The sequence below is a fragment of the Sorex fumeus genome, unplaced genomic scaffold (genome assembly GCF_029834395.1).
Source record: "Sorex fumeus unplaced genomic scaffold, SorFum_2.1 ptg000010l, whole genome shotgun sequence".
Classification (NCBI taxonomy): domain Eukaryota; kingdom Metazoa; phylum Chordata; class Mammalia; order Eulipotyphla; family Soricidae; genus Sorex; species Sorex fumeus.
In genome coordinates, this window is record NW_026606067.1 from 20878202 (window position 1) to 20890518 (window position 12317).

Sequence of the window (12317 nt, forward strand, 5' to 3'; positions counted from 1 at the left end):
ATCATTTCTTCCTAAAGCTGTTCAAGATCCAAAATGGTTAGGATGATAAACACGAGATGAGCAAACATCTTCCACAGCCAGCTCATATGAAAATTGATTTCTCTGGAATGCTTTTTCATTTCACTGTTTTTCTCACAGTTGCTCCAGCTATGGGGCAGTCACAGAACTCTGCTCTGTCAATTAGCTGTTCATTTCACCACCACCACCACCACCCTCCATCAAACCTGATGTCTTTTGAATCTCCCTAAATCTCATTCTGCAGATGAAGACATTAACTTCCCCTTAAAAATTGGGCTTCCTCTCAGAGTTGGTCTTGTGATTGGATGCCTTAAAAAGATTTTTCTTCTTCTGCAACGGGAATTTTAGTAGTCTTATGCTTCTGTTTACTCACTCATCACAATGGCAAATCAAGAAGGATGGGGCATTCTTCTACTTCTAACTCCAAATACTGCTTTTTTGTCCCTATACTTGTTTCCTGAAAAGAATTTTAGAGGAGCTAAAAAAACAAAAACAAAACAGGCGCGGAGTAAGTAAACTCCCTAAAGATGGTTTAAATATTTTTTCTCATTTGCATAGCAGGATTTAATTTCCATCCCTTAAATATGACGAATTGCTGAGATTTTCTCCAGTTAATGCTTTTAACAGCTCCCAATAAACTTCATTAATCAGGCAAGCTTGAGGCCCAATGTGTAGCCGGGAAGCAGCTAATTTGCTTGATGAGACCCCGACTTTAGCGAATAAACAGGTGGATAATCTGAAGGCTTTATGGCCTTAATTACAGTCTAATCAGTTCAGCGGTGGCGGGCAGAAGAAAAAGGAGAAAGGGGGAAAAAGAGCGGGAGCGGGTGCTTCCAGGCCACTCTTGCTAAAATAGAACTGCACACCCCTCTGAAGGCCCCGCAATGATTCCCGCGACTCTCGCTCTCGGCTTCCTCGGGGCCGGCTCCCACGCGCGTGTGCGGCACCGACGCGGCGCCCGGGCCAGTCTCCGGTTCCCGCACCCCTGTCGCGGGCGCCGGGGGTCGCCGTGCGGGCCCCCAATCCTTCTCCGCGCTCCTCCCCCGTCCCCGCCCTCCGCGGGCGCCTCCGCCCCACGCCGCGCCTCCTCCCTGTCACCCGCCGGCCGCCTGACAAATCACTTCAAGGGCAGCCGAACTTTGAAGGACAAAACAAAGCTCGGCATATGGTCCGGTCCCCAGATGTTTGTCTTTTCCTCCACGCCCCCCACCCCCGCCGCCACCCCTTCCCGGGGCTCGCCTGGAGCCCGGCCCCGCCAGCCCCGCGCCCCCCACCGCCAGCCGAGCGCGCGGGGCCGGGGCCAGGGGCCGCTCTGCGCCTTTTGTTCCCCCGGCCCCCGCTTTTCTGCTGATCAGTGGAAGGGGAGGCTTTCCCCATCCCGGTGGTTCATAGGGAGCTCCGCAATTAAAGGCAGTGTCGCGGTCGGTGCCACGACGTGGGGCTGCGGAGAGGGCCCCGCGCGGCTGTCGGGTTGGCGTGAGGACGCCTGGTCCCCCAGGGGCAGGCGCTCCGGGCCCCCCGACACAGCAGGGACCTGCCCGGGCGGCCGCTGCGTCCACCCCGGAGCTCCCGGGCACCTCCAGGCCGCCGGCCGCGGCGCTGAGCGTCGTCTCTGGGGTCCTGGGGGAGACACGCCCCGTTGGCACCGGAGTGCGGGGGCCGCGTCCTGGGCGCTCGGTGCGCGCCGCGGGGCCGGGCCGGGGTCGGCGCAGCTTCCCCCTCCCGGGAGAGTCTCGGGGGCTCCTGCCGCCTCGGCGAGCAGCCTCAGCACCCCCCGCCCCCCGCATTTCCAACCAAACTTCCCCCCAACCGCACTGGCGACCGACCCAGAAGACTCCGAGTTCCGGGATCGCGCCCCTCCGGTCCCCCCGGCTCCCGGACGAAGGAATTGCCAACCGCCCCTTGTGAACGGGATCTCGGCCACCAGTCGGGACCGGGGGCCGCGCTCGAGTCGCAGCACCCCGAACCCAGAGGCCCCTAACCCACTTTTGGGCCACAGGGTTCGGTCGGCGAGGGCTCGAGCCGCGGAGCAGACACAATGAAACCCGCGCGCGGACACGCTGGCAGGTGCCCCGGGAGCGCCGACTGTCCCCGAGACGGGCCCGCGCACCGCAGCGCCGCGCGCACTCGCCCCCCGCAACCGTCTGGGCCTTCTTTCCCGGGAGGTGCCGGCTCCCGGGCTGGAGGGGGAACGAATGAAAGGTCACCTCTGGAAAACTTGACTCGGGTCCCCGGACTGTTTTAGGAAGCGGGGCCCGAGGCGGCGTCCCGTAGTGTAGCGAATAGTGGTTCAGACAAAAACGTCAAGGACAAACCCGGTAACTGAACTGACTTGTCCAATGGCCCTTAGGATGATCTTCGTCCTCCCACCGCCTCTCTGAAAGGGTGTAGCGAGTTTTGCAGCATCTTGGGAGCTTTTCACTTCGGACTAGCACCTTGCCTTTGAGGATTCTTCAACTGGCCATGTTAATAATTAAGCAAAGTATTTCTGTAGTCATTCAAGGTATCAGTGTGAACAAAGCACACGTTCTTGATATTTTATTCCCGACTCATAAAAAACACATCTGGTCCGACGGAGAAGTCTAGCTCAAACTACTGAATCCTGTTAATTAGCATTTAAAAATATTTTTCCACCTCTTTTTTGTTTTCAATAAATACCTGAATTAGCAGACTATTTAATCTATGCATCGTCATGGACATTTCCTTTGAAAAATCAACATGACACTCAAAACTATTTAAGAATTAGATGCTGACATGAAACCAGAAATCTAAAAAACAAAAAAAAAAAGAACAGAAAGAACTGAAAATATGAAAGCCTAATATTTCACAACTCTTTACATTACGGTACACCGTTCTTTTGGACAAAAAAGGGGGGAAGATGGAACGACTAGTTTTTTTCTTTTGTGATCATAAAGGAGCAAATGCTTGTTTTGAGACTAGGTAAGTGAAACATCTAAGCGAAGGAAGGCCGTGGTCAGCATCGACTTAACCTAAACTAAATTAGAGCCGGAAAAATATTGCACCCGCGCCCGGACAGCAACGGATGGGGATCTGGCTGCTTAATTTCTCCTTTGTGTTATGTCCTGATCATCAAAATACATTATTACTTCTTTTTCAAAATACAGTGGGGATCCCTCCTTCCCCGCCCCCAAGTTGGGAAAATTCTCCAGGCAGCCCAGGAGAAATACAAATGCACAAAGCGACAGGCGAAGCAGCCCTGTGTTCAGCACTCAATCATTTCCTGTCACAGGGGCGACCACTATGCATTATCCTGCCATGATTGATAGAGTGGGTTTGTGCATACTAGGGGAGCTGGGAGGCTCAGATGGGGTCCTGTCATTTGGGCTCCATTTCATACTACCTGTAGGGAAAAGACAATTCTTTGCAGGGATTGGCTGTCTCTTGAGTTTTAAAATTTAGTTCTTTGTATATAATAGAAAGGTCACATTTTCTAAAAGTTAAGCAGAGCTTTAAGCTGTTTTTTTTTTTGCATCATTTGATATGAAGGAATAAAACAAATTCCCTCATGGTAACACAAATTTATGTCATTTCAAGTTGATATGTTCCAGAAGTATAGCCACAATCTCATCCTACCATCACCTTCAAGAGCTAAAGTTATGTTCCTCTAATCTTAATCTTTAAACAGAAAACAAAACAAAACAAAAAAGAGAACAAAACAAAGCATACTTAGTTTATGCCCACTGAGAACTTAAGCATACAAAACAAACTGCTATTAAAATTGATGTCTAAATAATAAAGTTTAAAATGTGCTTACAGCATTGTAAATCCCTTTACCAAATAATGGATTGTTAGTGTATGTCATCCAATAATACACTAAGTGTAGGCCATAACAGATGATAAAGCAGACATTTTCATCATTAGAGATAGTGGCTGTACTTCATTTTCACTGGGGAACAGAGTTTTGAGTTTGCTTTTGCTGTGATCAGTCAAGATCTTAACTAATTAATGTAAGATCAAAGTTGACATCTATCTCACTAGCGTTATATAAAACTGTAAAATCCTCTAGGTCCTCCATTTCCTTTTGAAATGGCTAAAGGCAAAATGATTTGCATAAAGAGGTCTCAGATTTTAAAATGTAAAACTTCTTTCATTGGGATTATTAAGCAGTTTTCAATGCTGTCCACAGATGTTCATGTGCTCACTGCTCTGCTTTAATATTTTCCTTGTGGTTTCCATGTAGAGCTTGATCGATGTGTTAAACTGCTTGAATAAGAGCGGGGACTTGCATAGTTTTTATAAGATTTTTTTTGGTGATACCAGATTATACTTTTATATTAATATATTTGCACTTACAGTCGTTGCAAAAATAGCAAATTTCTACTAAAATTTTCTCATTAAATTGTTCCCAAATATAACTTACATGTGTGAAATTTTGTTAATATGGCACATATTTTTTTAAAAGTGGAGGGTAAACATTTTGTTAATAAATACTTTTCTAGGAAATAGGCTTGTATCTATAAAGGATTTCTGTTTCTGTTTTCTCCACTACAACAAGAATCTGACATAGTAAAAGTTTCAAAAATCCAAGGGTTCAAATAATCAGACTTTTGGAATGAATATATGTTTCTATACAAAAACAGATTGATAAGAAGTCATTTGTATTTCCATTTTCTCTTCTTGTATGAATTGGAAGCAAACATCTTAGACATTTTCTGGTAAGTTTTAATGACTGGAAATCTAATGGGAATTATTTAAATGAGAATAATGCTGGGCTTATACATAGTGCTAGGTGTGATTCTATCTTTAATAAATACAAACCATGTCAACTACTAGTTTTTTTAAGGTGTATAAGTTTTATTTGGAACAATAGTCAAAATAGCAACAACAACATCCAGAACTTTAAGTATTAGCTGAAGGGTCTTTAAATATTGTTGCTATTAGGACAGTCTGTCTTTAAAATGCTAAACTCTAAAGAAGTTTAAAGTACATGCCACTTTATTGTGATTAGCTTCAAGCTCTACTAGATTTCAGCAAATTTTGTCTTTTTTAATGTTAACCCTCCCACCAAAACTGCAGGGAATAAGATGCAGGATGTTTCTTTCACATGCATTTAAATTACAGATGAAAACTGTCCTCTTCCTAATAATACAGCTTCACTGTATTAAGGTTCTTATTAAAAAAAAGAAATAACTTATGCATACAGAGAGGAGTCTGCCATTTTCTTGAATACCAGTGAGTCTCTGATATTCTCTGTGCTAAAGTACCTTGATGATTTAAAAATAAAATGGATATAGATGGAAGAAAGATTGTGTTTAAATGAATCTGTAACTCAGGGAGAGGGTGTGAGCGACCCTACTGGTAGCTGCCATGATAGTGTGAAAACAGTAAGCTGAATTTCTTATTTAAAGTATTGATATAGAACCCGGATGAACTGAGAAAGTAAAATAAGCTCTCTCCAAGGGCCAGCTAACCTTTCCTTCATAAAGATAACATGATACACTCAAAAATAGACCTGAAGTTGTCACTGAGACCTCTTGGTGGGTGAGCTAAGAGCCAGCATGAGGAAAACATTTTCATAGTGTTTGCTATGGTCTGTATTTCAAACCATAATGCTAAAATAAGAATAGACAGAGCAAAAGAAAGAGTAAGAGAGCCATAGAGGCAGTCTGGGTGGGGGTGGTTAGTGTGGGAGGGTGCAGTGAGAGGGAAACTAGGGACACTGGTGGTGGGAAATTACATTGGTGGAGAGATGGGGGTTGGAACATTGTATGACTGAAACCCAAACATGAACAGCTTTGTAATGCTCTATCTCATGGTGATTCAATACAATAAAAATTTAATATTAAAAAAATAGTGTTTGCTATGAGACTTCAGAAAGAAGAGAGGTAGAGAGGATTCACCCCTACATATCAGCATCTATTCTGTGTTTTCCATGCACAGACAAATACACACACACACACACACACACACACTCAAAGAATAATATTATAGTGTCATGAAGATGGGAGGAAAGAGTTTTTTTTAAATATTAAAAACCAGAGCTTAAAATATTTCAAGTTAACTGAAATAGTGTCATTCCATTTTCTATATATCAAATTTTGCTTCTTGAGGGCTGAAGACTCTAGTTATCATCTTTTGTCTACACTGAAAAATATTTCTTGAGGAGTGTTGTGTGAATAAGCAAAGGAAGACGCACTACCACTGGTCTTTCCATTGAAAGCCATGATTTTCACTGTCCTTTTTCCTTCAGCCTGGCCCCACCACTTGCTATGACTATATTCTTTTAATGTATATAACAGATTTTTTTTACTCCTTCTGGCTTATAGGAGTATCCTTTTATTTCCTTTAATATGTTGTACACAGACCTCTTCAATGCAACCTTTTGCAGATTATCGATAGTGATTTATTACCATTACAATAAATATAATATTTATTAATATTAATGCTCAAATGCTATTTGATAGCTATTTCTTAAATGATGGCAAGAGAATTATCAATGCAGAGAGAACAAAAAAGTCTAGTCTCTTACCTATCTGAGAAAAAGGCAACATGTAAGTAAATCAGTATCCAGACAGCCATTCAACTCAGTGGATAGACTCATTAGTCTATTAGTCACATTACTATTTGTTTTGGCTAAAGAGTAACCTAGAGAATTTTTAAATGTGCACTTGAATTGTGTGGAGTAAAAAAATAAAACCGAAGGCGGAAATACGCTTTTTTTTAGATCTGAAACTTAGCTTGCCTCAAAGATGTAGTTTGGCAGAAAGATGTTAAAAGGATCTTTCTGCAAGTTTTCAGAGTGCAGTTTCAGAGTGCAGTTCAGAAAGGCACTGTGTCACAACTCCATCACTTGACCCTTGCCTAGCCAATCAGATTCCTTGAGAGGCCCCAGGCGTCTGTATTTTAACAACCTCACAGGTGATTCTTGGCACAAAACGTTTGAGGGCCATGTATTTTCTCCAAATAGTATATCTTTTAATTGTTTCCATCATAAATTACATCTCAGAGAAGAAATCTGGTAAACTGGTGTTTGTGTTCATTTGATTTGGGTTTGGGAACCCCTTGATGGTGCCAGGGGATACCTGGTTCTGTGCTCAGGGTTCACTTCTGGTGTTGTCAGGAGGGCTGCACAAGGCAGAAGCCTTACCACTTCTACTATGTCTCCAGTTCCCTAAACTTAATTTAAAGACCTAATTGCAATTTATTTCAGCTGAAGACTTTAAAGTTGAGATCATGTACAAGTTCTCCTGTTAGTTTTAATAGCATGCCATGAGGATCTGGAGGCCTGCTATCAAAATGCAAACATTGCTTTGCTCGTGGGAACTGTCTGTGTAGTCCCAAGGGCTCTGAATGAACAGCAATAGTTTTTGAAGGTCTGTTACAAATTTGTTTCCCTTTTGTGTATCCTGGACCTAGAGGGAGGTGAGACAGCTGCTACCTTCCTGAAGACTGAGATGACCGTAGATTTGGGGCATGGATTTGGCCAATAATGTTTGTTGAATAGAAGTGTGGCAAAAGTTTTCTTAGAGAATGCTTAAACACTTTTGTTGTTGTTTGTGAATCTCCTTTAAAATAATTTGTCTGGTCAGGGTGGGATGCTGAGAAAGAAACTGGGGATATTGGTGATGGGATTGATGGTCGTGCTGGTCACATTGGTTGTAGGATCAAGGATGGGATTGGTGTTGGAACATTTAATGCCTGAAACAACTGTATTATGAACAACTTGGTAAATCACTGCATTTTATAAGGTAAAGGTAAAGGCCCTCCCGTTGTTCATCGATTTGCTCCAGCGGGCCCAGTAACGTCTCCATTGGAGACTTTGTTGTAACTGTGTTTGGCATATCGAATACGTCACAGGGAGCTTGCCAGGCTCTGCCGTGCGGGCGAGATAGCATTTTCTTGTTCTTTATTTCTTTCTGGGTCACACTTGGTGACGCACAGGGGTTACTCCTGGCTCTGCACTCAGGAATTACTCCTGGTGGTGCTGGGGGACCATATGGGATGCTGGGAATCGAACCTGGGTCAGCCGCATGCAAGGCAAATGCCTTACCTGCTGTGCTATCGCTCCAGCCGCAAACATTTTAATTAAACAAAAAGAACAAAATTAAATTTCTCTATATTTTCATTGAAGTATCATTGGCTAAAACCTTCACTTTAGCTGTGCGACATAATGATTCAAGTACATAACAGACTATGTACTTTATTATGAGCCCCTACAAAATTTTGGTCCCCATTTATGGTCACAGAGTTGAGCTTTTCACCCAGCCCATCCTTCCCCTCCATCATTCCATTCTGGCAGCCATCATTTTATTCCTATCGTCAAGAGTTAAAGTTTTCTTTGCTTTCTTTTTTGTTCTTTTAATCTTCTACCTAATTGTGAAATCATGCACTATTTTTTTCTAAGTTTGCATAGCATAATACCCTCTAGGTTATAACTCATGCTGTGAAAGGCAAAATTTCCTTTTCCTAGCTGAGTGGTATTCCCTTATCTATATACAACACGTCTTCTTTGTTCATTCATCCAACAGTGGGCATTTAGGTTATTTTCATATCTTGACAATGAAAAAATAATGCGACTATAAACATAGCACTGTATATTTTTCATCAAACAAATGCTTTTATATTTTCAGGTGAACACCCAGAAATTGAACAGCTGATATATATGGAAGATTTATATTAACTATTTTATCTTCTTAAATTTTAAGGGAATCTCCATACTGGTTTTCATAATGGCTGGACCAATTTACATCCCACCAACAGCATTTAAGTTTCCTTTCCTCCACATCCTTGTGAACGCTTTCATTTCTGGTCTTTTAAAAAATATTGATAACCCCATTCTCCTTATTTTTTTTACCTTTTGGGTCATACCCAGCAATGCTCAGGGGTCATTCCTCATTCTCCTTATTGAGAGGTATACCTCCTCCATGAGTTAGAAGAAAGAGTGAATTTCTGCCAACGAAGCTGCAAGTTTGCACTACTGTCCTTTGAGAAGGTGGATTTGTCACCGGGAATGAAACCATGAGTGTGAGCTGAGCATCTCTCTAACAGCACAGTGCAAGGTGAAGAACTAAAACAGAAGCATCAGACTACCAGGTGGGCTTCCAGAAGATTTGGCTTCATGGGAGAGAGAGTGCTTATTAAAAAATATAAGTGAACTAAATGAGCAATGTCTGTTTATCGCAGAGGCAAACCGAGGTTAGTTTAGAGATGGTGGTGCCCTAGGTTGCAAGTAACAGAATCCTTAAGAAACTGACAAAAATCCAAAGAGGGTGCTCAGATTACACATGGGAATGCTCTTGGAACCGACTTCTGAGAATCTCATGGATTCACCAGGTGTCTCTGCCCTGTCTATCTTACCAGTTCTGACTTGTATGCAGATTCAAGATATTTTCCAGAAGGTCCTAGGCCTGGTCTGTTAGCTTGTGCAATGGGAAAACAGAGGTGCTTTGTCCCAGCCATATTAACAACATCTTAAAAAATTCTGTATGTCTTGGGGCTGGAGCAATAGCACAGTGGGTAGGGCGTTTGCCTTGCACACAGCCAACATGGCCAACACAGGTTTGATTCCCGGCATCCCATATGGTCCCCCGAGCACCGCGGGGAGCAATTCCTGAGTGCATGAGCCAGGAGTAACCCCTGAGCACCGCGGGGTGTGACCCAAAAAGCAAAAAAAAAAAAAAATTCTGTATGTCTGTCCCTGGGCCAAATGTGTCCTGAAGACAATGTAATGTACTCAGGGACCTAGGGCCACTTCTAGAGTTTGGAATGATGACAAACCTTGCCAAATAATGTGGGACTATTAAGGGAATTGAGATGGGGGAGACAATGGCCTCTTAGTCTAAAAAGGTAAATAAAAACTGAAGTAAACAAGGAATACTTCCTGGAAGAGATGGCACCAGGTGAACCCTCCAAGGCTGACAAATGGAGGGGGTAGAGAGGACATTCCAAGTAGGGAGCATGGAAAAGCAAGCCCAGCATCAGGAAAGAACCCGGGAAAGGGGAATCTCCACGAGTTTCTGAACACTGAGGGGCCGCTAGAGGAATTCAGGAGCTGCGCGGGTTCACGAGTGTGACACTGTACACTACACTAATGAGTTGGAGGAGTCATAAGGTGGGATTCCTCTATAGTTTTTCCCTTCTTCGTCCTGAAGCCTTCTGGGGCATTTTGATCGCAGCTTCACCTGCTCTTTCTCCCTTTCCATTTCCGTGCGAACAAATCCGGCGGCCCCGCAACAGATTCCTGTTTACAATCTCACGCCAGAAAACAGTGGCCTCGTTTTACACAGGAACTCACAGAGCACTACGACTTTTTTCCAAATGGGTAAAAGAGTGGTTTCTCTCCCTGTAGAAAATAAGGGAAGGTTCTGCCTGGCCGGGTCTTGGGGGCATCTACCTGGAGCGCTCAGAACCTGGCTGCAGGAGAGAGTTGGGTGCGGCTGCAGGCGCTGAAGGATGGGAGGGAAACGCCAGTAATTTAGCTGGGGGGTGGGGACTGTGTGTGTGTGTGTGTGGGGGGGGGGGGGGGGGTTGCAAACAAACCGCAGCGCCCGGACTGGGCGGAGGCCGGGCGCGGGCAGGAGGCGGGTCGGGGGCCGCGTGCGTCCGGAGGGGACCAGCGTAGCTGCGCCCCGGCGCTGACGGCCGTGAGTGATGGCCCCATCAGCGCCCTGCCGCGATCCATCATGCGGCCCCAGCCGGTGAAGAATCACAGCTTCAGCAAGGTGCTGGGCCCAGCAACATATCATTAAACAAGGTTACCAGCGGCAGATTTGTTCCCGCGATCAATCTGGTCAATAACCGTTCCGCCCGTGCCCGCCCCGCGCCGGCTCGCCGACCGGCTGGGGAGAGCGCGCGGCCCGCGCTGCGGGGAAGGCGCCTGGCTCGCCCCGCAGGCCCCGGGCTGCCCCCCAGCCAGGTTGAGCCGGAAAATAACCTGCAACAGGGCGCTGTACGTGGACATGTACGTTACCCTAATTCCATGGTTTTGTGGCCTGATACTTATCTTCTTTTCCTCCTTCTCCTCTCCAGATGATTGCTGTAGAGCATTGCGACAAGTTCTTTTGGTGAAGGGACTGGTATTGGGGTATTGGAACATTTTGTGACGGAAACCCTATCACGAACAACTTTGTAACTGTGTCTCACAGTGATTCAGTTTAAAAAAAATAATTTAAAAATGTAATAACGGGCAAATAAAGAAATAAAAATTCCCCCTGACACCCCCCTCCCCGCCCCCACAACTGCTCACTACTTTCTGCTCCCAGGAAGGCCGCAATGAGACAGGAAAGCAACTCTGGTTGTTTTGCTGGCTCTACTTTAATTCTGGTGTTTTGTGTTGAGCGCTTTCCACCCCTCTGCAGACAAATCCCTTCGGCGTCTTGGGTACTTGTCTAATAGAAAGTATCTTGACTTCTTCGCGGTGTACTTGAGGCCAGAAAACGTTATCGTCCTTAGAGTTTAGAAAATTGAAGAATCTCTGGATGAAACCTCTCCAGCACTCTATCTGCTGTTGAGTTTGCAAAATGAGCTCCTGAGCTCTGTAGGGATAAAACAATGGCAATTCCACAGCTTTGGGAGGGCTGATTTCCAGAAATCAAGTTACATTTGCCAAATCGAATCCTTTGTTTCTGAGTCTTCTTGACTATGACTGCAAGCTACGGTGGTTCTGTTTCTAATCCATAGAATTGCAAATATGTTCATGCAGTTAAAAATAAGTATAATGGTGGTCTTGGACTTAACTATGAGAGTAATTGCACATAACCTAACAGACGAATGGGTAGTAGAGAAAATTATTGCCAAGCCTGGACTCAGACTTCATTCTGACTTTCAAAACTTTCATGACTACAACACAAAAGTTTGTCCTTGGCCCTATCTTCTGGCAGTGTCCCTCTCCATCATCTCGGAAGAAAGAAAAGATTTATTTTCAAATCCTTCCAGGAAAGGGTATCTTAACAGTCTGTTAAGGAACTGTCTTGACAGAATAGTCCACAAAGAAACTTAAGTTGCCTAACCCATTTTTCTTTATTCTTTATTTAAACCCATTTCCTTCCCTCCTTCTTTATCTTCTTAACAGAGATGAATTACAACTGGCCATTTATCTCTGCATAGCATGGAACGCCATTTAAGTTAAATGGTTGGGTTCGGCTTCCGCTAAGCATTCAGGGATGGAAGTTAATATCGGTTAAATGCTCACAGTACAAAACATACTACTGGCTTCACAGATTAGGTTTCTGAACAAGTAAGAATTAAGACATTAAGAAAAATGAAAACCCATTGTTTAGATTTCAAAGGTATATTATAGTTTGCTTTTAAAATGTATGTTCTATTTCCCAAATGCTAAA

General features: G+C 44.3%; 1 protein-coding gene across 1 annotated transcript; it reads left to right on the forward strand.

The window, feature by feature from the left end:
- Positions 1 to 902: 902 nt before the first annotated feature.
- Positions 903 to 2060, forward strand: LOC130019939 (basic salivary proline-rich protein 1-like). The gene has a single exon (XM_056110545.1). It carries the CDS (start codon positions 903 to 905, stop codon positions 2058 to 2060), a length of 1158 nt encoding a protein of 385 aa, XP_055966520.1.
- Positions 2061 to 12317: the final 10257 nt, after the last annotated feature.